This window comes from Zootermopsis nevadensis, unplaced genomic scaffold, assembly GCF_977971745.1.
Source record: "Zootermopsis nevadensis isolate Lab colony 2312 unplaced genomic scaffold, Znev_1.0 Znev_ptg000012l, whole genome shotgun sequence".
Taxonomy (NCBI): domain Eukaryota; kingdom Metazoa; phylum Arthropoda; class Insecta; order Blattodea; family Termopsidae; genus Zootermopsis; species Zootermopsis nevadensis.
In genome coordinates this window covers 12,374,197-12,402,006 of record NW_028259144.1, presented here as the reverse complement: position 1 = coordinate 12,402,006, position 27,810 = coordinate 12,374,197, and the positions used below count along the sequence as shown (strand labels likewise).

The following is a 27,810-nucleotide window of genomic DNA, read 5'->3' as shown; positions in this document are numbered from 1 at the left end:
ATCGCTTTTACCTAAGAAATGGCTGTCGGAATTTTGCGCCGTGTTGTCATCGCAGAAGACAGCCAACTACTCGCCTTAAGAATCTGAAATACCACGCATTCTTTTCTGTTGTTACCTTATCGCAAACTGTAATTCCATATCGAATGATAAGCCAATGTTACATTAAAACAGTGAAAGAATTTAACTGGAAAAACAAAGAAAGATAAAGTGAAAGAAATTTTTTAAAGAAGATGCGCTTGTCATTTACAGTGAAAAGTTTCCATGGTCTACACATTTTTGGTAAAGCCCCCCCTCCCCCATCCATTCCACTTCCTCCCACCCTCGTTCATTAAGATTAATTTTAATATTATTCCTGTATAAGATTTCGTTGTTAACCTCCTCCTAACCCTCAACATGAAGGACTGTCTGTGACTAGTTATTCAGTATATTCACAGCAATTCTGTAAACCTGGAAGCCTTTCCCTCCCCCCGCAACCAGTTGACGCGTCATGCCGTGATGACAAGACGGACAGGCTTAAGGTGCATACAAACGACATACTAAACTTTATAATCTATCATGTCAGTCTTGTCTCCAGGTTCGTATGGAGGCGAATGGCGATGTTTCTAAATAGAAAATTATTAGGTCTACATGTTTGATACAACTGTGTTGTTGGATTTTAAAAAACGCAGCCGGCCTGACTGTGAACGTAAAGCTGCCCCTTTATAAGCCATATAGGCGCTTTGGGGGGAGAGAGAACTGCAATCTTGAGACTTGCAAGGAATGCAGGAAGTCCGAAGCGTTGAAGGCAGACGCCATCTTTCCTCCTTCACCCCACTTCCTCAACCCGCAAGTCTCAAGATTACAGTCTTACACTGTAGCTGCTACTCATTCTCAACCCCGGCACTAGGTAGGGACAAGTGATCAGCGTCACGCCCCGTCGCGTTTTGCCCCCGGGAAAGGATCCCGGTACCCATTGGACATGAGTCTGGGTGGGCCCCAGAGCCGATCTGGACGCAGAGGCTAGAGGTAAAAAGCCCTCTGCCTCAGTCAGGGATCGAACTCCGGCCGTCCAGTCCGTTCTAAGTGTCAGTGTCATGCAGGAATCAAGTTTGGTGGAGAAAATAGAATGGATACAGCTGACTGGTACACTGCGCATGTATTCCTCCGCTGAGTTACCGACAGCAGAGCACATTAATTCTTCCTCACAAACATCTTTCATTTCTCAAGGATACTCAACGCTCCTTCTCAATTAAACTACACCAACAAAAATATTTGTTTCACAGAAGAAATTGTGGACCTTTGATCTATTTTGACCCCACCCCCTATCCTGCATTTACAGGATTTTGACTTAAATCCATCAGATGTGATATGTAGGCCTTTCATGTCTGAAATCACTGATAATTATTTTAAAGGGGATCTTAAAAATATAGTGTGGACTACATTCGCCCGGGGACTGTAGGGTCAAGTGGCCAGTTGTTGTGAAGGCCGTCATGAACTTTTGCTTGCATAAAAGCCGGAAAACTTTTTTTCCACCTAAGCTACTATTATCTACTCAAGGAGGGTTCTGTTTCTCGGAGTTGTTTGGTGTTTGGTTGAGTACTGCAACAATAGTCAATTCCATTTACACCCAAACTTTTTTCTGGCGCCACCTTTGAAATTCAAAAAAAATATTTCGCGCATCATACATTGTTTTACATTAATCATCGTAGACGGAGATACAGAGGGCATTTTTTTGTATGAGTAAAATGTTACATGTATTTATTTATCATTTATTTGACCACAGTTTTTCCTTATGGATTTCCAAGGAAATCTTGCTGCTTAGAGAGCGTAAAACTAAGAGTTCTTAACACGGTGGGAAGGATGGGCCCGCGTGTTTGAAACTAGGTGAATGGTTGAATCGCCTGTACAGAAAATGCCACTTTGAGGTTCAATGCGGTTACAGTACTTAGATTTAGTTGCAGCCATAGCTAAAAATGTTTTTTTTCACACACATATGTCGTTCTAAAAAGTAGACTAGTAAAAGAGTTCCGAGTGGTCTTTTTTATAAATCCAAAATCCAGGAAGAGACGAAGCTTCAAACTTGATCTTGAGAGATGTTATCACAGGAAAGTTCCATCAAAGATTGTTTGGCTGTTATTAAGTGCCTATGCAAATTTCTTGCATTGAAACTACTGTCTGCGAGAACCTCGCCACCCACAATACACTGGGGGCGCTCTTCCCGTTTCCAAGTCGATAAGTAGAACCGAATGTCTGGAAAGTTGTTCGATATTTTCTCCCACCTATTTTTTTCCACCGGAGAACCTTCTACCTCAGGACTGGTTGCGCCCATTATATCGATATCCTTTAACATTTTCGATTGCTTTAAAAGTCACGAATCCATTTTTACACAAAGCACGTCTTGCCGTGTCAGGGTTTACTAATGAACTGAAGCCACATTCGTTTGTAATATTCAGAGCTTTAACACGTGCGGTTTGCGTTTCTTTGCCCCTGTTTAATTTAAGCCACCAACAATGCTAGGGTTTCAGTTTAATTGAAAATAACACGTCTAACAAATAGTTCTAAGACTGCCTAATCTTAGACATCTTGACTGCATAATTACTGCAAACCGAACTGATTTTTACGAAATATTTATGATGAGTAAGTACACAGACAATTTTATCAGTTGGTAGTTCAGGTTTGGAGGATTTCCATAATTTTAACGAGCACAACATCGGTCCGCGCTACTTGGTTTGGTAACAACTCGTCTATTTTATTCAGATTCAGAAGAAACAATATTATGTGGTCATTGACAACAAGAATTTTTTTGGAGACTGACGCTACATTATTGTCGAATGACTCACTGCAATGAACAATGATTCATATTTCTGAATTATAATTTTTATATCTTACTGATACGAATTTATGCATTGAATTAAATAAGTAATACGTTCTAGGCAGAAGTTAAATATACTTTCCTGTTGTACAGACTTTCAATTCTACCTAAATATTGTGTTGTCTGTGTTATATTCGGTTAAAATAAAAGTGTAACCCAAAAATAAAATGAATTTTAACTTTCGGGATTTACTGAGCTCATGCATAGATCGACACAAAAACTGAGTCCTGCTCGAATCACACTTATTTTATTGCTCGCAGCTGTAGACAGAATTTATTATTGGGAAAATATTATTATCATCGTCGTCGTATAACTTCTGAAATGCCCTAATGGCGGAGGCTGTAAGGAAACGTTGGTAAATTTATATCAGACTAAACGGCGCTACAACCCAGAAGACAGTCGTCAACGGAAAATTTGTTGGATATAACTTTGAAGTCTCTATCGCCGTGTTTATGTGTATTGGTATCTAAGTAATTTTCCGGAGAGACCGAGGAATATATGAAAAATGTCAGTCAGGTTGTCCATTGTGGAGATTTGAAATGCGGACATTCCGAAAATGAAGCGAACATGCATGACACGAGATTCTGCTTTTGATGTTTTCGCCTACAGTATCCCCGAAAAAGGCCAAATCAAGGGCCCGTATATTCAGAGTTTTACGGAAGAAGTATGATTTCACTTGCGTTGGAGAAGCATGAATAGGGTTGTGAGTAATGTAATCTTGGACTAATTTTAGATCACCCGGGCTTGCTTCTTTAAAAATAGATCAGTTCACTGTGTTCGCTCCGTCACGTGGCCAAATATGGACCACAGAAAGAGATGCTGCCAGCATCCCCTTAGTAATGACGTAGTGAGGAGAAATGTAGAGGGGTTGTAGACTAACTTTCCAGCCAAATCCTAAAAAAATGATATAGTGTCAGCTGGAAGAGCTGAAGCAGTTTGCATGCTAGGTTTTGATTCGGACGGTGTCGTGCGAAAATCAAAGGAACTAGAGCAATGATTGTAATGCGCAGGCGTGAGAAGTGTACTTCAAAAATAACAGTACCAACGTCTTATTGGAAATCTAGTCGCGCTCGAGGGAAGACGACAAACAATTCACACGGCAACCGCTGTGCGCCAGTGCGCTCACGGCCAGTCAGGCTTTCGTCTGTTGGTGGGAAGCACGGCCGTGTGGCGGCGCTCACATCAGTGACCGCACGGCCGGCAGTTCAAGATGGCAGGGATTGTGTGTTGGCGGTGGTAACGAGTATGGCAGAAAATAACACGGGGAAAGGTGGTATACGGACAACATTGTCGTCTTCCAAGGGTCGTGGCATCACTCCCTCAGCAAGAGGTCGTCATCAACCACTATCTCAACTGCAAACTGCCACAAATAATGCTACAACGAGTGACAATATTACAACACATGATACAAGAAACAAAACAAAACGAAAGGCACTTCGACGCAATGAAAATTTTGCATGTGTGGAAACTGGTGCGCAGCAAACTTTAAGTGGCATTGTTGACAGTGACGATATTAGTACAAGTGCACGGCCAGCAGCAGAGGGAAGCAGTCACAGTGACCACGAAGAAACCGTAGATGCAGACCCCGAAACAGAGGAGCTCGCTAAGCTCCGATGCCCGAGCGAAAGGACTGAGGTTATTGCTGAGAGGGAAGCAAGACGAAGACAGAGAAGATGTGCCGACTATCCCGGATTTGCCTTTGGTTCTTCAATATTTGGTTCCGATACGATTATGAAATTCAACATCATCCGAAACGAACTTCAAAATATTAAAAACTCTCAGCTTAAAAGGGTCAGTACACTTGGTTTTCCTATATCAATGATTTTTAGCATCACTGATCAGCTGATGTGCATTCTGTGCGGCTTAGCAGTACTTCTTTCAGATGACATATTTGTCTCGTGTCGTAACGTTTCTCACGTGACTGGTAGAGGAGGAGCGTCTCTCATTTCCGTGACGTCACATCTCGTTGATTGTACTCTGTCGTCGAGTTATATAAATTATTTTTGAGATATATTTGTCTTGCGTGCAGAGTAAAGTGAACTGGAATCTTGGTTCCTTGTTGTGGATTTGTTACCGGTGACAATAAATTGTATTTTTCTTGCACATTTTAGGTACATGTGCTTTGTAGTCCATTGTGGTATTCAGTTTTTGATATGTCTGTACACGCGGGCGGTGGGGTGTTTAGGACGAAAACACATTGCTCCAATGCTCTCGCGTTTATTAGTACCTAACAAATCGTCCGTAGCGAAATGGAAAGATAGGAATTTATAATCCGACTCTGACAGAGGACTTTCAGTAAACCAGTTTCTGGATATGGTGAAAAATTCTTTGTCGTTGATGGTATTGGGCATTGAACTACATGGCAGCCAACATTTGAATAATTTTCGTGTTTTATTGGCGAATTTTCATGCTAGGAGGGCGCGCAACCACGTTCTCTGTTGACTCTAATCAACAGGGATTTGTTCTTGCGATAGAGCTGTTTAGTCTGGTGTGTCTTGGCCACTGTTAAATATAGCCCCTGTTTCTAAGTTTTTCTGAACAAATTCTTCCTCAGAATTCACCAAATGCAACTAATCGGAGGCAGAGACGCATATAATATATGTTTGCTGTATGAAGTGTTTCTACTTTCATTGCTAACTGTAGAGTGCCAGTTGTTATCCAAAAATTTGGAGTTTTATGCATGTTAGGTCTTGAAACCATTTTATAATATTTTTATATAAGCAGAAGATGCATAAGTATAAACAGAGATGAAGCCAGTGCCCAGTCACTGCTAAAGTTATACTGAATTTCTTAAAACAGCAGTGCATAATAATAAAAGTATCCTGCAGCTGTGTCTACATCTGACTATAAATAAAATTTTGATCTGGATGGTGTATTTGAGGAGTTTCAGTCATTGAATGTGAAAAGAGGGTTCCCAGTTTATTCAAACAAAACAAAAATAAAATTAAGCCTGGAAAAGAAATTGATAGTACTTTCAATCTGTTACTTTCATATTTATATGTATGATGGTTGTTGAATGTGGCCACACTTGAAAACACTGCTACAGTGTTTTGTATCGTTTCATATAATTTGGTTCGTAATATGTATGTTTGTGTGCAACCAAGAGTCTTTCTCACTATATAGTATTTGTTTATGACAGACTTGTTTCAGTCCATAGGCCATCGTCGATGTCAGTGACACTTCTGGATAAGGTATAAAATGCTGAATATTATATTAAAATGTGACAAGAAGAAGTCTGACTTCAGAGTGTGACTATTGATTTTTAATATTCACTGGTAGGAGCCTTACTCACTTGGAACATTTTTGTAAAAGCAAACTACTTTCTGGACATTATCCAACATCCCAGATTAAAGAAAACATGGCATTTTGGAGATAGATTGCAATCTCTGAAAAGTATTTTATTTGATCTGGGATGTTGGATAATGTCCAAAAAGTAGTTTGCTTCAAGAACGCACCATCGCCACACACTTTAAGAATTACATTTTTTGTAAGATGAGTGCGCTGGACACAATTTAGACTTCTTCAAAGACTAAAGACTTCTTTGAATTTCTGGAATATGGCTGTGATGCAGTGGTCTAAATTGTGTCTAGTGCGCTCAGTTTTCCAAGTGAGTAGGACCTCTGCCAGTGAATATGAAAAATCAAAAGCCGTAGTCTGACGCAAGAATATTCTTATTCTATTTAAATGTTAAATTCATTGTTTTGTATCATAGCCAGTAGCATTCTTAATGTTCCTGTAGATTGTGTGGCATTTTATGATTCATTTTACACAATTGCTTACATGCAAATGTTACTGATGAACACTTTTACAAGTTGCATTTTATTCTGCTTATTGAATCAATATAAACAATTTTGTAACTGACACTGATGATGGCCTATCGGCTGAAATGTGTTTGTTGTAAATAATGCATAGTGAGAAAGGTTGTTGGCTATACCCAAACATACTGCTGTAATGTTATGACATCTAGCTCTTGAACAGACCACTACTTTGGGTGAAATGTGAAAGATCTGTGTGGGGGAAGTTTTAAAATCTGAACTTCCTGATATTGAATGGGTTCTTATCAAAGCATATCCTTGCCATTCATTTGGTCATATTTAGACCTGATGGTAACCAAGTTTTACATTTTATTGGCTCTGCTGCGTATTGGCCTCCACAACTTCCTTCAAGTGATGTCATGTCTGCAGATACATTTAATTGTAAATAACATGTAGAGCCTGGGAGTGCAATATTAATCCTTTTTCATTATTTAATAATTTTTAAAAGACATTTGAACATCAAAGAAATAAGAAAGTCTCCCCCATTTAATTGTATAAAATTAAAATATATTTTAATTTGATCAGTAGCTGATCAAGTGATAGATTATGGATGGCTAGGTTTCTGGGATTTGTAGCAGTCGTCTATTTTCGTAAAATATGTATTCTGGCCTGCATGAATGAGCTGACCAGCTGTCATCCTATCATATCCCAAGTCCTTAGTTGGGACTTCACCCTAGTAACATCAGTTTTGTGGGTGGACTCTGAATAATGCAACTTTTAGTTGAAGTGTGTTTATCATGTGTTGGGGAAATATTTTTATTATTCTTAGAAACAGCTCAGAGATACATTCATAAGGCCTACATAATATTTATTTCATTGAATTATAAAAATATGATATAAAGTGGTATTTTGCATAATACACATTGGTTGCCTTAAATATTTGTCAAGATACCACATGCTCTGTTTATGCCATCACGGAAGTTACCCTAATGGTAGATGGGTATTTTTTCTAACTTGTAATTATACACAATATACGATTTTCACAGTTAAGCAGTTAAACAACCTGTTTAAAGTTTTTATTTTATATTTATTATTTTTGTTTACCGGACTTACAGGTGTTATGGTTATAATACTGATAAGTTTGATAAAGGTTATTGACCACAAGTTGATGGAAGTTGAGTAAATTATATTAGGATGTCATTGTGTCATATGTTTAAGGGAAGAGATTCTTCTTTTTCTTCTTCTCCTCTTCACTGATTAGGCTCATTAGCCTGTACTGAGACAGTTGCTCAAGGCAACTTGTCCTTATTAGTCTCTGAAGAGTGCATTTGTGAGTAGTGAGTGACAAGCCTACTGCCTCTGCGCAATTTTGTACTTAATCCTGATTTGTCTGCTAGAGCCATCTAGTAGAGAATCGGGGGAGGCATGGGTGAGAAACATGTCCGCTGAATTTTAAGGGTAGAGATTATGTGAATAAATAATATTGAGCTGCCATTTTTGCTACACTTTTAAGTGTACAGACTAACTTATGTAAGTAAATAATTCAACACAATACGCTGCCATTTTTTCTGCATTGTAAGAGTATTTAAAAGTACATTTTGCAGAAAAATGTTAACTGCAACTGTAACATGTTAGCTTCGTGAGGATCTGTGGTAAAAGGGTTTTCTCAATTTAGGACTCTTTAAAGGATATACTGTGTAGAAAATAGAAGGCATTAAAATTGTGCATTTTTATACAAATGAGATTAAAACTGATTAATTCCTTATAACTGGAACTAACCTACAGCTTAGTCAATCACATTATTGATGATTTCAAAATAAAGTATTTTGGATTTCTTCAGTTCGTGCCAGAGGGTTTTTTATGCCAAAATTAGCCTAAGAATGTTCTTATTGGGTCAGAACTTTAATCGGACTAGACAGGACATGTTTCATGTAGAAGTTGTAGTTGCAGATCTTTTAATAAAGGTGAATGTAGTGAACTCCAAAAATTTATTTTTATTATGAGGTTTTGTTTTTCACTAAAAGTGCCAAGATACCAACCCATACTTTATGCAGTTATAATGTTAGCATTCTCAAACATTACAAGGAACACTAAGCGCAGTACTGGTGTGGAATCGTTTCTGTGAATATCAGAGGCAGGCTTAATTATTTTTGTTAATTTAACAATGTTATTCTTGATAGACGTGTTGGTTTAATTTTCGCTTTAATGTTGTGTTTGAAACAATTGTTCATCAATCTGTCCTGTTAATGGTTGGAAGGGACAAACCTTCGCTGCCCTGCATAGTTCGGGTGCTAGCACCCTGTGGAAGAAGCCTGTGTTGCCGATGTTTTATTTGAGTGTACCTCGTACATCATCCCTGATCATCTGGTCAGCAACACAGATCCATGAAAGCTTAAAATAATTTATATCCCATATTTTAAGACATTTATACATTTGTTGTGTATTACATATTTATTTTACTTTTTCACAATATTTTGAATGGGTACCCTTTCAGTTCTAAACAGATATTTATACCTTTTTGGTCTGATTTTTGAATTGCAAATAGGGCGGTAATAATTTTGAGTTATTGCAGTATTTTTTTTTTGTCACTGTGAGAATATTAAGGGGGGTGGAATCTTGTCTTCCTTCAAATGTGAGGTAAGTACCATCTGTTGTTTAATGTTGGAAGTGTGAGATACAAAAATGTTTTGTTCTCTGTCCATACTGGAGTGCTGTTTCAAAATGAATGGATGTGTAAATAAACACCTATGAAGTGAAGCACAGTAGCATTATGTCATTGTTAGTATGCAATTTACTGAAGTATTGCAGACACATTTGGTGTGCTTTATTTCCATGTACACGATATATCATGACATGGTACTCAGGAATGGAGATAATGAAAGGAACCATGCTCATGATTAAGATGGGGTGATTGACTGAGCAAGAGTGACATTATTATTATTTCTTTGTGTCTGCTAACTAAATACATTAGACAAATTAAAATATACAAAACTGTAATTTTATCAATTGTCCTGTGAAACCTGAGCTGTCTTATTAAGGGAAAAAAAACATTGAGAATGCTGAGAACAGAGTGCTAAGGATAGTCTTTGGACCAAAGGAAGCTGGGGAAAATTTATAGTGATGAGGAGCTTCATGCATACTTATTGTCATATATTATAAGGAGTATCAGGTGGACAGGTCATGTAGCACACGTGGCAAAACACATAGTGTTTAGGTTTGAAAGCCAAAGTGAAGAGATCAGAAGACAGAGGCTTAGATAGGATAATATTAAAATGGGGCTTAAGGAAGTGGTGAGGGTGTGGACTTTGTTTATCTGGCTCTGAATAGTGATTGGTGGTAGGCTCTTGTGAAAACTAGTGTACCTTTGTGTTCCGTAAAAGACGGAACTTCTTGGCTACCTGAGCGAATGTCAACTTCTCAAGGATTCTACTCCATGGAATCAGTTACTGTCATTATAATTATATTGCGCACTTTACTCATGCATACATACATGCATGTATGTTAGGTTTGGTGTTCTTAATTCCCGCCACGTAGTGTTTCCTATAAGGCAGCGGTAAGTCTACGCAATATGTCTGGTAAACGAACACTGCCATAAAAGGAGAATCATTGACACACTCACATAAATCATTCGTGTCCGTTATAACATTCTTGTTTTTTCTTCGTGACTCATGGGAAACGCGGTATGTGACTGATGGAATATGATGGGCGTCACTGCCGTCGTCAAAGAAGATAAGACGTAAAGATACGGAATTATTTGGCGTGAAATACAATTAGATATGAGTATGTACTATTATACCGAGCGGAAGCGATCTTTTTGGAACACTTTTTCGTTTGCCTTGGCCTTTAAAACAATTGGAAACAATACTTGTTCTCACGTTATAATTGTTTTTATTTCTGGTACTTATGTTTAATTTTTCGAAATTTAATTTACGCTTGAAATATTATTTCTACGTCTACCATAAGGATTGACATTCTCCACCACTCCTTTTGCCGCGCCTAAAAGATGTGGAACTGTTTGGCGGATTGATATACATGACGTTTCACCTATGTAGTCACAAAGTAAAACCACAAAGTAAAATATATTATACCGAGTCGAGTTCTTTACAGTGAGAAAACGTAATATGTAATTTATGTGATTGAAGTTTCATGTAATTGAAATTTCTACTTTAATGTCGTAAGCAAGTTCTTCAACCAACTTGTACGCGTATGCATACTGGTGTGCGGCGGTTCATATTGGATCAGTTGTTCTGTTGGCCACCATCTTGAGTGTGATATTCGAGGTTGTGAAGTGTAGGGGTTTTGCGTTTGTGGAAATATATAACGTGTAACAATGACGACAAACATACAGCAGGGCACTCTTCTCGATGTTTTGAAGAAGAAGATGAGACAGACAAAAGAGGATATGGAAAAATACAAGGATGAATGTGAGGAATACCACAAAAGACTACAGGTCGAACTCATGCGCCGGGAAGAAGTAAGTACCTTCAGGAGTCATTTCGTAAAATATTTTAATGGAGGAATGTGATGTTTCGACGTTCTCTTATAATAATATATCTGGTTACGGACGTTTATTTATAATGGACTAACTGAGGCGACGATACGTTGATGGCAGGACTATTTCAAACCGTCTTGCGTGTCTCGTGCGGCTATTCACCTTTTGGGTCGATTGTCTCAGTTCAGGTGTCCAGTTATATGTCTGTGTACCTTGCTTTTTGAGGAATTAAGAAAATGCATTGGGTCTAGCGAATTACATAATGTGCTTGTTATATACTCTTCAGGTTTATATGGGTGTACGTTATCATCATCCTACCTGTTAATATGTGCAACGTGACGTAATGGGCACAGTATGGGAATAATAATGAGATGCTATTTGAGTGGAAGCTTTCAGAAATTTGGTGGTGTAGGTTATATAATTATTGGCTGTCTTAAGTTTGGAATATGATGGAACTGTATTGATGTTAAACGTAACGTGACGATCCAAAAATAAAAGTGGGTTATATCATCATGCATATTTATACACAACCAGAGTGTGTTAAATAGCAACCGATAAAATAAATTATCACCAGTCAGGTAAATTGATTGTCATAAGTAAGCTGAAGAGGTCATAGATTTTGTTATAACATAATTTTTGTGGTTCTGAATGCTAAAGTGTGACGAATTCTTTAAGTTCACTGTTCAGTAAAGTTATTTCACTCTAGTTTAAGAAATTTTCAAGATGCACTGTGAATACGAGAATTATGTTTGTTCAATATTCTACTGTTACAGTTCATATTATTTATGAACTAAATTATTGGCATTTGTACATGTGAATCCCATTGTAGTAGGTCATCTTCATGTTGGACAAATTTTGAAGACGATTGGGAATATGTGTTAGTATATCAGCTGTATATAGTTATCTTAATTTAATTCTGAATACCCAAGAAACCTGAATGTGAGGTAGGTCCTTGTTGTTGTCATTATCACCACACACACCAGTCCTCTATTTTTTTAATGTTTTTTTTTTGCATTGCACCACATTTTGGTCACACAGCCATCATCAGGTTCTGTCCCTCTGTACTCATTGCACTGGCATTAAAAAACAAGTGTGACTTTCATTTTGTGGTTTAGTCCAAAATAATATAAAATGTATAATGTTGACTTTTGGGTGAGAGCTGCATTGGTTATGTGGTGTTCATAAATGTTTGGCAAGCATTGTGTTTGCCATTTTCATCCTTCTTGAAAATGAGAACTGCAGTGTTTCCCAAAAGCTGAAGTTATACTTTGAACTTCAGCCATGAAAACCAATGGATAAGAATCATATAAAATGTTTGCTTAAATATGTAGTGAGTTTCAAACTGTAAAACTTTTGAAATTTTTAAAGCTTAGTAGTGCAGCTGAATTAGACTTGTTTAATGTGATAGTGTATTTTTATTGTAGCGTGTTTCTTGCCGTCTGCTGTTGAGTCAACAACTTATTATGTATTTTAACAAATGTTTTGTATTATTTTGGACAACCATAAAATGGAAGTAACATTTTTTTTTCAACACTGGTGCAATGACTATAGAGAAGCATTAAATGTGATAGCAGCCATGTGCGCTCAGAACATGAACTTATAAGAAAAGATTAACACTGTAGTAGTGGAATAGTGTATGTGAAGGTGGTGGTGATAACTAATATTGAGTATCTGCAAAATAATGCAGTAGGGTGTTGTACTACAGAATTATACATGAAGTGCTTGTGTAACAGTTTTTGTAGGTAAATATTTAGTTAATACACTTCTAATTGAAATGGCCTAGAAGTATGTGTAAATAAAACTATATACACTCACAGGCATATATGGACATAGTATGCCCCATTATTTTCTGGACTGATTTAATTATCATTAATCATTTAATCATTCATAAGGAGTTTGTTCCTGAGGGCACAACTGTCAATGGAAACTATTAATTGGAAGTTTTGAAGCGTTTAATGGCAAGTATTCAAAGAGTTTATCGAGAACAAGGCAGTTAGTCGCTCTTACATGATAATGCCTCCGCTCACAAAGCCATTGTTGTTTGCAAGTTTTTTGGCATCCAAAGGTGTGGTTCTGTTACCTTGTGACTGTTTTTTGTTCTCTAAACTAATATTGAAATTGAAAGGCAGACATTTTGATGACATTGAAGTCATTAAAAACCTGCGACTGACTTCCTGGAGTGCTGATGTGAAACCTAGTAAGAAGTTGCATATGTTCAATAGAAAGTAGTAGTATAATCTGATGAAAAACTTCTGTCAGGAATTAAACACTTTTGAGTATTACAGCTTTCCTGGGATTGTATGACAGTTGCAGTGAAAGTTGAGTGTGAATATTGTTTACTATATGTATATTTCAGTGCATGTAGGTTGTTACGTTAAAGTATGTGTGACAAGAAATCAACCCAGAACAATTTAGTAGTTGTGCTACAACTACAACAAAGATAGGATATCTCTTTACTTGATCTTTCTTACTGTTCATCTTTAAAGAGCTTCTGCAAGTACCTTCATTATTTACACTATTCTTTTCAAAGACAGCGTTCTTAGCATAAACTGAGTAATGCAGTTTGCATGATTAAGGTTGAAATGGCTGGTATTTTCAGACCACTGGATGACAGTACAAATTTTGAAGTGTATTGTGTACTTACAGAATGAGAACTATCCAGTTCATATAGATATTGCATAATGGAGGGAAAAGTATTAGGGGAAAAATGTGCATGTTTTTATAAATTCTTACAGTAAATGAACTACTACTTTGAAGGTAATCCTTTCATGTTTTGTGATCTGAATGAAGCAGTGCCGAAATATTCTTGATTAATTTTAACATGCAGAAACTCTTGGTAATTGTTTTTAAATAAATTTAATTTCTTAATAATATCATTGAACTTCTTCGCTCTCAGTATTTGTGATGTGATTAACAACACATATTTAGTATTCAGTTTAGAAAATGTGGTTGGGAGGCATTGTTTAAGATTTAAATATTAATAGGGACTTGTAATTTGTGGTATTGTGATAATCCATACATCCATATTTTATGGTCAGCTTGGAATTCTGATGTGGTATGTAGACCACTTGGCCATCAGATATTTGTTGAGAGACCAGGTATAGGTAGGTCTGGGTTAACAGAACATCCAAAGGTTAATGGTTTCTTATTGCACAGTTGTGTTGGGTGTGTCTGTTGTTTGTGGAGGTACATTTAATATACACAGGACTTCAGAAATTGTTCTTTAAGCCTGTTTGTTTCACCCATGGTTGCCAACACCATTACCTGTGTTTCACTTTGAACCTGGAATTGTTGATACTAATGTTGTATGCCAACCATTAACCGTGGTGTCCCGGTGGTTAGAATACAAGATGGTGTTCAGTGTTTTCCATATTTTGATGTGGACCGCTGACACTGTTTTGTTTGAAACAAAAGTCTACCAAAATGGTGGCAATCACCTGAAGATAGGATTAGAACCAAGCTTCTAAAAATTTTCTTTCAATATTACTCTTACCTCAAACAATGGACTATGCCCATCATCATCATCATGGAATCATACTACATATGATATTGTATACTGTAATTGGTTGCATAATATTTTTAATATGCACTCTTGAATGTCTTGAGGGACTGATACAAGTTTTGAATATACTGTTTAGAACTAATTTCTAAAAAGTTCATACCTAAATTTTAGTAAAATAAATTTGAAGCCTTGTTCGCTGTGGACTGGAGTCTGGAAGCATTACTTTGAATGTGAAATTTCGTTTAGTTGCTGGAGAATTATATACCAGTAATTAATTAATCTAGGTATCACATACCTAGAATAATAGTTCCACAATCAATGAAACAACAATTTTATGGCATTAGTCGGAAGCCAAAGTTTCTTGTAACATGAGTGTACTACGGCCATATTTATACTTCCTTTCTATTCTGCTACGTATGAGTTATGCCCTTGAGGTTGCTAGCTCTTTTTTCTTAGTGCAAAACTTTAAACTGCATCCCTGTAAGATCTGTTTTTGGTTGTGACCCTGTTAGTGTATGTTTGTGATACAGTTAATAAACAGTAATTAACATGGTAGTTGAAGTATTCCATGAATTGAGTGTTGATACTGCAGCAGCTAGTAGTGCTATGTGTGGAGAGGCAGAGCCTGTGTAATTGACTCTTATAATATGATTTGGAGGCTAATAAACTATTGTGAACTGGTTTCGGTATGATGGGAAGGAAGTGTGTGTGGTGTGGGAGGGGCACAGTTTCACACACATTTTAGATCCTCTCCCAGGTTTCATTGTGCCAGGGAGGATGTTGCGTATGTCACTGTGATGTGGCCAAAAAGCTTTTGTAGTCATGGTAACTGATGTGCTGTGACTACATGTATCCAGTTAGGAACCACTATCTGGTAACAGGTAAAGATTGGTAGGATATAAGCATGTGCTAATTTGATTCTTGGCAAAGTTTTGGAGTTAAGATGTGAAGACTTCATTTGTGCACTGAATGTTATGTTTCTTTGTTATAAAGATCACTTTCTGACCAAATAAAAAAATTATAATGTTGAGAACAGGATGCTGAAGATAATTTTTGGCTCTAAGAAGGAAGAAGTGATGAAAGACTAGAAAACTTTGCACAGTGAGGAACTTTGTAATTTGTATTCTCCTCCAAATAATATTAGGGTATCAAATGAAGCAGGATGAGATGAGTGGGGTATATGCATGATAGTGAACTGAAGATGGAATTTTGGTCATAAAACTTGAATGGAAGAGACCATGTGAAAGATACGAAAATGTAGGTTAATATTAAAATGGATATAAAATGAGAAAGTGTGAGGGTTGGGTTTATGACGCTCAGGATAGACATCATGTGAACATGGTAATGAGTCTTCAGGCCCCATGAATGGTTGATAATTTTTTCACTACATAGCACCCGTTTTTAAGCTCCTCAAGGAGGACTCTGTTCCTTGGAGTAAATTAACACGCAGTCGTGACAGGTGAGTTTTTTGTGCGGTGCGGTGTGTTGTGTACATTGCGATTACATATGGGTCATGGGCATGTTTCATTTGTCCTTACACATTCCCCTCACCCCTTTCTTGCATGTAACTGTTGAGGAATGCCTACGTGATTTGGCCTTGACGGTCATACTATAACTGTAAAGTGTACCGACAGTTTACACTTGTACCATATAATGACGATTCGGCATGTGAACTAATGCGTCTTTATTTGCTGTCGTTTTGGCGTAATGGAGAGGCGAATAGGATGGACGATTTTTCATTCTATTATGTGAGTAGCGAAAATAAGTGGACGGATATTTAGAATGTGGTCTTCAGGGTTGTTGCGCCGTATGTCTGTTCTTGTGGCTGTGTTCCAACGTTACGGAATAAATAAAAGTCTAAATACGCTCCGCCATGAAAACTCAAATCCTCCATCCCAAAGAATGTGTTCTGTTTCGCTAGGCTGGAGCTGAGGATGTCGTAGTGCTGTCTAAAAAAAATGGTCCAGCAACAACAGCTCATGCGTAACATTGAAAACGGTATCGCCCTAGTGATCACTGGGTCTTTATTCTGTTCCACACCCATGCGTTTGACTTCAGCCCTCCATTTTGTGGACAGTTGATGTATCACCCCCCCCCCCCCCCGGAAAGTACCAACTGGCACGTGTAATTATTCAGTAAGACTTTGATGCGCAGAGCTTTTATGCTCTTCACCCTCTCGTGCGTTCTCATGGCGTGTGCTTCATTAAGCTTTATCCTTTGCCATACTAGGTGGCCCGCAGCACCATGTCAGTGAAATGAGAGCAAGATGAAAATGTCACCCTTCATATATATTTTGAATTTGTTTTGTGTCTGGATACGTTTCTAAATGGTTCATATTTTGATCATAGCAGCGGCGTGTGAGCAAATCATTCATTATGTAATTTGAAAGATTGGTTTCTTGGACCGTTTCCATTGTCAAAATGAAAAATAAAAACGCAGTGCTTCAGAATCTGAATCTTCTTCAAGAAAAAAGGAAAAGGACAAACTCTAGCAGTTGGGCCCCCAGCTTGAGTTAGACCTAAACGTTGTTTTTGTTTGTAATACCGTTCTAATTTGATTTCCTTTCGAAGTGCCGAGCATTTTTTTTAAATATTTAATTTTCTGATTGGAAACTCCTGAAGGAAAGCGTTGCAATTGCTCCAGTGAATTGTGATCTTTTAGATTATATTAATCCAAACATTATGGCGGAAACGACGTTTTGCAGTTTTAATTGATGTTGACATAAAGATAACTGGAATACTGCGCTTCCTTATAGAGGAGGCATAATGCGGCATCCGTTTTATGCCTTGACGTTAGAGCATTTTCACGCCTAAATAGTTATCAGTTACTGTGGCGTGGAATTTTGTTTTCTTAGTTACCGCAACATTCCAAGGCTTCCTTTACTTCTGATACGGATTTTGCTTTTCGGAAGTGGTCTGACTTGGAAAGGCCGTCGTCTGGATATTCGCCTGCAACAAATGGGCTTTGCCCCTGCTTCAACCTCATCCTTCTACATATCTTGTGTTAATGTGACAGTTATTTATACGTTTCAAATTACGTATTTTGCGATACGAAGGGCGCGTTTCTGTTCTGTAGGTAACGAACAGATTTTTCATGTTCGCTACTTTTAATCTCTAGTTTGTACCAGGACAGTTCCTTCTAGAAATCATGTAGCACAGTGGTGTAAGGAGTGTCCTACTCATGCACCGAGTAATAAGATACATGTGCTATAAAATGTTACGTACACTGTAATCGAGTGTGAAGCGCTCTGGTTAGATAGATTGTTAACGATGTGTTGAAACCTGTTGTAATTTGTTAAGACCCAGATAAGAGCCCTGTCGACGTTGCATGACATTGATATATGCCGGTCTCGCATGCCGAGCGATCACATCGCTATTTTCAAAATTCAGGCAAGATTTGAAATGCTGATTTCGCCATAAGGCTGTAGTCCATTCCTTTCAGCCCACTTGGTAAACAAATGTCGTTACCTTGCCTGTATTTGAAAGCTGTAAAGATAAGTAGATGCACATGCTGTTGGTTTCTTCAAAACACAATACAAAATTCTTTGAAGCATCAGTAATTCTGAGATTTTAGACAATTCCACCCTTGAGCTAGACGCAGCAGTAGATTCGGCTTCAGAGAGGGGATCAAAGTATTAACCTACTTAAGTAGGTGGTTGAGGGGGGCTTCATTGGTCGATCGGTAATGTCGCAGGACGTGTAACAGCAAATTATTTAGAATTGGGGCAGACAGAACTTATAGATCACTCAAAACCTTTTAAGCTCCAAATATTGTATGTGAAAAAGCGAGAGAGGTGTACTTGATTTTGTGAAGATCGGCAGTGTCCAATTCACATCAGAAGCTCCATAGGTTCTACAGTGTATGAAGTGTTATTTTAAGCTCATATAGCAGAACAGGTGTGTGATTTAACAGTATGGAAGAAAAAGATGTTTACTTTTTGCATATGATAAGGGAATATTTGCAAGTTGTTTTGAAGCTGTGGTATGAGGAAATATGTAGGTTTATTGCTACAGCATGAAAGTTCCACAGAATTCTGCTCTGAACTGTCTCAAATCATTTTACATCACTTCACCTGTTTCAACATTTGTTCTGGTACTGCCTTCCTCGAGGAGGTTTTTTCACCTACCTGAAGGTGATTAATGGAAATTTTGAGGTTCCTCCTCATCTTATTATTCTCTTTGTTCACTAGTGAATTCTGTTCTTGTTTGCCCATATATTATTCATAATAAGATGGAAGTTTTACCAACCACATACAATAGTGGATGGAATTGTAACTATACTGGCATTATTTTGGGTTGTAAACTAGAGGATGAAAGGTCTTGGACTGAGTAACACTGCAGAATTTGTTCGATTTTAATTTGATACTAACTCAAAATTAGTTTTGTAATTCTTAGTGTTGACATTGAAGTTGGCCAGATGTTTTTCTAAATAAATGTAAGAATTGTGAATACCATTTGTAATATACATCACAGTTGAAAGTGTACTGTGTATATGTAAGTAGAGAACTGTATTGTCATTGGTAACATTCAACAGCCTTCAATGTTTGGATTTCTTCATGCTATGCATATAACATGAGCCCCGATGTTTGACAATCGTGGATGCAAACCTGACAATATAGCAGTTTGCAGCTCATGGTTATAGGTTTTTAAGTAACAATTAAAATCAAGATTCATAAACAAACTGTGTAAATAACATTTTAATTTAGAAATTGGTTTCTGCTAAGATAGCATCTGGTCATGATGTGGTTATAAAAGTGATTGTTCCATTAACTAAATAGTGGTGGATACCTGTTAAGAGTGCTGTTGCAAATTAACCTTGCATCATGGCTATGAAGGTTGTGTTAAGACTTTTATGACATTTGATATATACATTAGGATGGTACATTGTTCTTGAAGTGGGGTGGAATGAGCTGTTCTGTTCGTGTTTATCTGTACATGATACTGTGCCGAAATGAATGGTTGTGTTACATATGTTTATTATATTTATTTTACTTTCATAAAATTGAAAAGGCTAGAACTTGAGCAGGGTTTATTTTGGACTTGAGGCCAACCCCAAAACTTGGGAGGCAGACAAATTTTATTGCCATCAAGGTTTTGTGTTATATTTTATTGGTTTAAAAATGAATATGCTGCCGATGAATGGAATGAAGTAATGAATACTCCATGTTATCCATGCACAGGTTTTTGCACACCTGATGTAGTGGCCTAGAAACCAGGGTAACCTTGACTTCAGTGTCACTGGGGAGGTGGGAGAGTGTTACATAGGATTTTATTTTTATTGCATAGTATGTTATTGTTGTTGAATTGCATTTTAAATGGTACATTCTGTATTATGCTCTAATTTTTTTAATGAACAGGTGGTTTGTAATTTCTGTCATTTGTCAAAGGTGTGGTCTGAAGTAATGCTATGTATGAGATATATCCAAAAATTAATTATACCCTTAATTTTTTTTTGGCGTGAGGGGGGAATGTGTAATTTGTTGCAAATATCTTAACATTCCTACCTTAAATGTTGATTGGACATGGATCAAATTCTGCCTGATCATCTTTGCTGATTGCACGCATAGGAAAGAATACTCTATCTTGGCTAGAAGCTTGTGATTTAATGATGTACATATTATTTTGTTGTATTTGTGAAGTTTATACTTGTTTCTAGTGGTGATGATGCAGATTATTCATTGCTATGATGACAGTTTATTGGTTAATAGGCATATGTGTGTTCACACTTTAGCTGGACAAAGTTTAAGATGGCTCTGCAAGTAGATGAACTTGAAATGAGTATGTTAAAGTAGTGATAATAGGTTTCTAACAGTTACTTCTTATTACATTTCAGGAAGCAAAAAATTTTATTTTGCAGATGGCTTGAGGAATCATGGTGTATTATCCTTATTGTTACTCAATATTTAAGATGTTATGTAAATCTAGTAAAAGATTTGTTGATGTCTAATGTGGTAATGCTGACACGAATATGATGTACTATGTGCAGGCAGAGAGTGAAGTTGCTGCCCTGAACCGTCGCATCCAACTCTTGGAAGAAGACCTGGAGAGGTCTGAGGAGAGGTTGGCCACTGCCACAGCAAAATTAGCTGAGGCTTCACAAGCTGCTGATGAATCTGAGCGGTATGTTACGTTCATCTAGTTGTTTAGTGTAGAAATGAACAGACATGTTTATGTTTTTGTATATTCTTTTATTGCTCTCTAATGTACAAAATTTGCACTAATACCCAGTGCAAAAGCAGCTCGCCAAATACCTGGCATCATTTTGTTAAACAAAAGTCTGAATTATTATAGTTTAAATTTCTGTATAAATGGTTTCTGTGAAAGGCCTTGTTGGGTTGATTTGTACTAGACATTGGACAGACAGGATTTTCAGAGACTGTAAAATTTAGATATGGGAGTTCATGTATTAGAAATTTTGGAATTTATTTTTGTGTACTTGAATGTAGAGTTTTTAATAACACATTTAACTTCTTTGTTGTTTGAATTGTTTCTATTATGGGGGTTTTCTTTCATGCCATTGCATGAAGCGGAATTTTACAGCTGATGTATAAACCAGTTTTTTTTTTCTGCATACATCCCTATAATCTATTTGTTTAATTAGGAGAAGCATCAGTTCTTCAAATATGCTCCTGTGTTTGCCTGTTCATCTTCTTCTTCTATGGCTGTCTGGTCTGTATTCGGTCCATGATCTCCTTAATTCTCCTCTTCCATTCGGTTGTCTGTTAGGTCCGTCTGTCTGAGGCTTTGATTGAGGTTTGCCTGCTCATACATAATTAAATACACATTCAAAGTATGTTTTAACTTTGCCAGGAGGAGGGAACATATGCAAGCTACATTGACTTTTATAAACATACGAGGTGCGATCGGAATGTTTTCAGACTGTGTCAATAGAGGGCGAACCGGATGTAGTACGAGCTTCTGCCGCTAGGGGGTGCGGCCTACATTCATAGTGAATCAGTGTGCCAGCCGGCATCATCGAATTAGCATTTGTTTCTTAGTTACGGGCGTTTTGGTAGTGCATTACACCGACCCTCCTGCGATTGCGGATTTTCATGAACAAAGAGTGTGCATCAAATTTTGCCAGAGACTCGCCAAAACGGCTACGGAAACCTATGAAATGCTAAAGCAAGCATTTGGGGAGTCCACAATGGATCGTGCACAAACTTTTGTGTGGCATTCACGTTTTAAAAATGGCCGAACCTCTGTCGATGATGATGAGCGTTCTGGACGACCATCTTCGAGCACAACGCCCAAAAATGTTAAGAAAGATTCGGCAGGCCATTCACCTGTCAGCTGATTCTAAAGGAAGAACTCCACATGCGACGCATCGCAGCCAAGTTTGTGCCAAGGCTCCTGTCTGAGAACCAGAAGCAGAATCGACTTCTCGTTTGTCAGGAGCTCAAAGATCTTTCCGGATCGCCGGATTTAGCTCTGTGTGACTTCTTCCTCTTCCCAAAGATGAAAATTCAGCTAAAGGGAAGGAGATTTGAGACGATAGAAGAGATTCAGGCAGAATCGTAGATGGTGCTTGACAAGCTGACAAAGAAAGATTTCCAGGGATGCTTCCAGGCTTGGCAGCGGCGCTGGGATTGTTGTGTTCACTCCCAGGGGAACTACTTCGAGGGTGATGGATGAATTTAATACCTGAGATAAGTGTACGGGTTTTTATAGGCGCAGTCTGGAAACTTTCCGATCGCACCTCGTAAGTGAGGTTCATTCTTTATGTAAATCTTGGCCCCTCTGGGGTATTAGGTCTTTAGAATAAAGAAACTTGACAGTGTGTGAAATATGTGTTAAGGGGTGGAATTGAAACAATGGTAGTTGAATATTTAACTGCATAATGACATTGGTATTGAAAACTTGTCTGTCAGCTACCAGCCCTTTTGGGTAGTTCTGACCCAAGTAAGTATCGAAAGGTAATAAATAAGTCTTCTATGTTGGCAGCTAGACATAACTTTACAGTTTGGCATCTATTATCACGTGAGTCAGAAGAGATGGAGTGAGAAGTGCTACGTGATAATTTATCTTGAGCAAACTTAATAAAATTATGTAGCAGTAGATTAGATAGACTTGAAAGATTTTGAAATTAATTTTATATATACTTTCAGCATGGAGTGAAGGTTTTGGGGGACACTAAATTTATGAATAGAATTCCTCTGGAGAGAGGCCATAATTCTCAGCATTCTTAATAATATTTACAGTTCAGCTGGTCATGTGTTGCAATGGTGTACCATATATGTTTAAACTCTCCCTAGAGTTAAAATCCTACAAGCAACCCCCCTAGCACTGGGATTTAAATCTGTTCTTGCATGAAAAATGTGTCTACTTCCAAAAGCTGCAAAAATTTCCATATGTCTATGAAGCTCTTCAGTCTGTGCTAATACAATCACTGGAAACTTAATTATGTCTACCTTATTCATTAGTGGGAACAGATGTATTGCACCTCATAGCAAGAAGTCCATGATGATAAAGCAAAGATAAAGCTGTCCTTTGTTTAAGCACCACACTGTGAAAATGTATGGGATGTGGATGTTACCCTTTGCCGTGGGTGGAGGTGAATGATAACTTTGGCCATTTTCGTTAACCTTTATCGACTGTGCATCACATTTTATGCGGCCCAACTGGCTGTGTTACAATAGCATACCACTAAACAGATAACCCCTGAGTTAAGTTCAACCAGCAGGTGCATAGTATGGGGTTTTAAATTCTGTATTCCCATATGATAGAAATTCATAATCCTGAGGGAATTAAAGGTTAAATTCAGTGTTCCTCTTCAGTTTTATTGATTTTGTAGCAGCAGATGTATATGGTAATACTTTAGACTGTAATGGAGTTAGAGCCTTGTTTTGTTTCATAGAAAGAAGATTCTGGAGATCTAAATCCCCAGCTTACTGAATGCACAGTTCTGTTCAGTTTTTGATGCAAGTGTTTAGGTGTAGAAGTATTCTAATAAGGGTTACAAATAGGCTCTTTAACAGTCCCTCTGGATACTGTAATAGACGTGTAAGCAGTAGCAAGTTGTTGGTAGCTACAGGTTTTTACAGGATGTATTTAGAACGGTTTACAAGTTACAACATAGTATCATGCTGGACAGTGTGAAGTAATGTGGAATAATGATGTTTCATAGTTTATTCTCTGCTACCATTTTTTAACAGTACAGAATTTTGCCTTTTTTGATGATAAAGGCATTGTAAAATCTGTCTAATGCATACATCAAGGCCCTGGGTGAGTGTGCTGACATAAGACAGGACCCATGAAATAAGCTTGTCCATCCCTACCGTTTTTGAATTGCTGGGGAATTGTGGCTGTGGTAACTTTTTAGCAGTCTTAATTGAATTGTTTTTGATATAACTATTTAATGATGAGTTTTTAAAGCATTTCTTTTAAATTTTTAAATATGTTTTATAGAAATATTTGTATGAAGTATACTGTGGGCAAATGGGTTTTTTATCAAGTGGCTGCTACATTTTTAAGCTGTATTTCTGGACCACTGCCTTAGAGTGTGTCACTATCTGCATAATGTTAATATTTTATGTGGAATGAAGAGGAAGTTCTAATTGATATTATGTATCACGGAGTAAAAGTTTGATTAATATGGTAGAATTGATTAGAACAGGTTGGGCCAACCCAAATGATCTTTCGGGCCACTTTGGAAATGCATCATAACTCCGCGGGCCACATATAAAATTATATATCCCCATATTAGATTTAGATACACTATAGACATTTTTTTGGAGTGAAAAATTGAAACATAATGAGTTATTATTATTGTGTTTACTATTATTCTTACATGTAAACATAGATAATATAATAATAATGATACTAAGCGTACATTGTAAAGAAATATATAGCACTAAAAATTAAATATAAATATATTTTGTAAAAGTGTGATGAATCTCGCGGGCCGGAAAAATGTTCAAGGCGGGCCACATGCGGGCCGCGGGTTGGCCACCCCTGGATTAGAATATAGTCTGTGATTAGTTTTTAAGAAATATGCACAAGTACTTGTTCATGGGGAGTTTTAAAATTTGTATAGAAGTGATAAATGAATCCATGTTTTATTTTGTTTATTTTAGTTTGTATTTTATAGTGCTTATGTTACTAGAATTTGTAAATTAACTGAAATCAACTAAAATTATTGGATATAATACATCGTCTGAAGGCAGTACTTTTTATTGTCCACATTATGCAGATGTTCAGTGCACAAATATAGTATTAAAGATTTTCTTAGAACAGATATCTTTCTGATAATACAAAATTTTTGAATGTGTGGTGGTAGAAAAACTGGAAAATTTGAATTTTATTTCTCCAATCAGCAAAGTTGAAGGTATCTATTATTTACATTGGATCTGAAATGTGGTATTGTAAGTATGTAAGATTGGGTGATAACAGTATCCATTGTGCTTATAGGATACGGAAGGCATTGGAGAATCGTACCAATATGGAAGATGACCGCGTAGCTATCCTTGAAGCACAACTGTCTCAGGCTAAACTTATAGCCGAGGAGGCAGATAAGAAATATGAAGAGGTAAGACTGGAAGTGGCAGCAGCAACGTCGGAAGTGTCAGTTGGTGATGGTGATTCTTTTTGCAGGGAAGCTGTGCTGAACCATGACGAGATGTTCCAGTGATGGTCATAAATTCTGTCCAGAGTGTATTCTGCTTTTGTCAAGTACATTTTGCATAGATAATGGGTTTGTAGTATAATTTGCATTAAAATAACAAGAAATTACATACTGTAAATGTTCAGTATAAGAATGTGATCGTCTGATATGATGAGACCAACGTCTGAACAAAAAGTCAGTGTTCTTGAAGAGCATATGTGAGTGTAGTTAGCGGTTGCTTGATAGTGCATATGTTTTGCATTGATAACACTTTCATCATTGTAGTGCTTCCAGTCATAGTTTTTGTTGTCAGTTACTTCAACTTATAAAACATACATTATTGCTTGTTGCAGTTGCTTTTTGTGTTGCACTAGACATATGTATATGACGTTTATCCATAGTCTTCCCTGAATGCATATTTTGGCATTCTGCTCTTGAAAGTAAAAAGAGAGAATGAGGTGTTAAGGGGAATATTTGAATCTGTTCAAGAACAAGTGATCGGAGTCTGGATGAAATTCAATAAAAGGTAACTTCTTGATTTAGATTTTCCATCTAAAAGTATTCAGATTTTTAATGATAAGTTTGCAGTGGAATATAATACTTGATGAATGTTGGGAAACGTCTATCCACAAACTTCAAGATGGTTTTAAAATGTTTGTGAGGTGAAGGTGTTAATGAAATAAAAAAAATTGATGTTGCTTCTAAAAATAATTTGTAATAGTAGTTAACATGAAAGAGCCTTTATGTGTTTGTTGGGCTTGGAAGTAGTGGGATTGGAGAATATTAGACATGCTATTATTGTCTTTCAATATTCATTGAGACTTAATTTGAGATGAATTGATCATTAGTGCCTTATACTACAGTGTGTCACTGATGTTAAATGCAACTATCACTTTCTGGCTCCCAGCAGGGGCTATATGACTCACTGCCAAGTCCTAACAGCAATTGCCACTAAAATTATTCACGCAGCAGTGCAACTGTGTCCAACATCGTATTGAGTACGAGTAGTTGTATGTGGGGAGTATGGTTCAGTGCATGAAGTTCCTCTTCATGCTTGTACAGACTTCATTTTCAGCACATCTTAGAAAGGCAAGTTGATTTTATTGTTTTTATGGAGCAATATTTGACAATTTTGGGAAAATCTTGTAGCATTTGGTAAGTCTTGCAGTTTTGCCAGGTGTGAAGTGAGAGTTTCATTTCACTGCCAGTGGATGCACTGCAGGTTGCTAATGGTTAATATGGAGAAGTTTTGGTAAAGTGATTGTAAATGACTTCTTCATATTATATTTATTTCCACATACAGAACTATATATTAACATGTAATAATTTGATTATGAAAGGTATAATGTAGAGTGATATATCCATCTTACATTTAATGTAATAGGCCTAATCAAGGAAAATGTTTTAGCAATTAAAATGTTACAGTGTCAGATGTCTGAATACATGTGACAAGTGGACATGTTTATTCCTTTATACTGTATGTTATGTAGTTTCCCAGCTTGCATGTAGGCCTACAAAATTTCATATAGCTTAGAATAATGTGTGTGGGTTTAAAATTGTTGGATTTGCTTGATTGTTTGCAGTACAAAATTCTTTGTAGTTTTTCTCATTGTTTTCTATCATCACCATCTTCCTTTTTCTTCTTTTACAAGAAAATTGGCAAGAATATCATTCAAATTCCAGACAAGTTTTTAATTAAAAGGCGTACATGCAGACATTTGGGTATTATTGTAACATAAATTAAATATACTTCAGAATTATGTGCTGTAAAGTATATCTGACTTGAAAGTTCCTGTTATAAAATGTTCAGGAGATAAGCAGTGTGATACCAGGTAGAATTAAGGTCAGGTCACTTTTGCAAGATGTCATTTACAGTGTCAGTATACTATTTAACATTAGGATTTTAATATTTAATTTCCTGTTTCTTTATTGTGAAGCAGGTATGAAATGGTGAACCTCACACAGGAATTTTCAAGCAGACAAAAGAGTTCCAAACATAGTTGTAGATGAACTTATTATTGTCTCATTACCAAATTTTGAGAATAATTAATCGGTTATGAAAGAAAGAAAATTATGCAGGTGCCATTTGTTTCTCTTCTTTAAATTATAATACTAAATATATAAAGATGAAGCATCAAACAAAATTTTCAGGACCATATATGAAATGGTGGTTGAGGAATTGTTCCTGCTATGAAACTGTATTAATGGTAGAGAATAACGTGTGAAGGTGATACACAATTTAGTAATACAGTTTCATACAAGCTTTTATTAATAAAATAATAAAAGCCAACTGATATCATTTTGATGGTGATGAAACAGGGATTAGATGTGTAAAATTTAGCAACAGCATTTAAATAAGGATTGTATTCTTTAACCCTCTGTAGTTGCAACATTTTAAAAAGTCTGCCGTTGTAGCAATCGATTGGGTTTAAAAGGATAATGATTCAATGAATGAAGTGTTACATTAAAAAGGAATTTGTTAGAAATGAGTGAGATTGTTGTCAGCCATATCTTTCGGCCACTCAGGAGACAAATATGTCTTTAAATTTTGATGGGACATCTCGAAACGTAGTCCCTGGCGAAGCTGAAGTTGTGTGAAACATGTTTT

General features: G+C 36.9%; 1 protein-coding gene across 46 annotated transcripts in view; it reads left to right on the top strand.

The window, feature by feature from the left end:
* Nucleotides 1–27,810, top strand: part of Tm1 (tropomyosin 1) — a 76,307-nt gene that overhangs the window by 19,335 nt on the left and 29,162 nt on the right. For 8 of the 46 annotated variants that reach the window (XM_087347937.1, XM_087347933.1, XM_087347928.1 and 5 more), the window contains exons 4-5: nt 20,586–20,719; nt 25,010–25,127. In XM_087347937.1, the coding sequence (XP_087204063.1) occupies nt 20,586–20,719; nt 25,010–25,127 (252 nt within the window). Of the gene's footprint in view, nt 1–3,787; nt 4,643–10,825; nt 11,081–20,585; nt 20,720–25,009; nt 25,128–27,810 lie in introns of those variants that run through there. The other 38 variants (XM_087347931.1, XM_087347927.1, XM_087347929.1 and 35 more) reach the window with 27 other exon arrangements.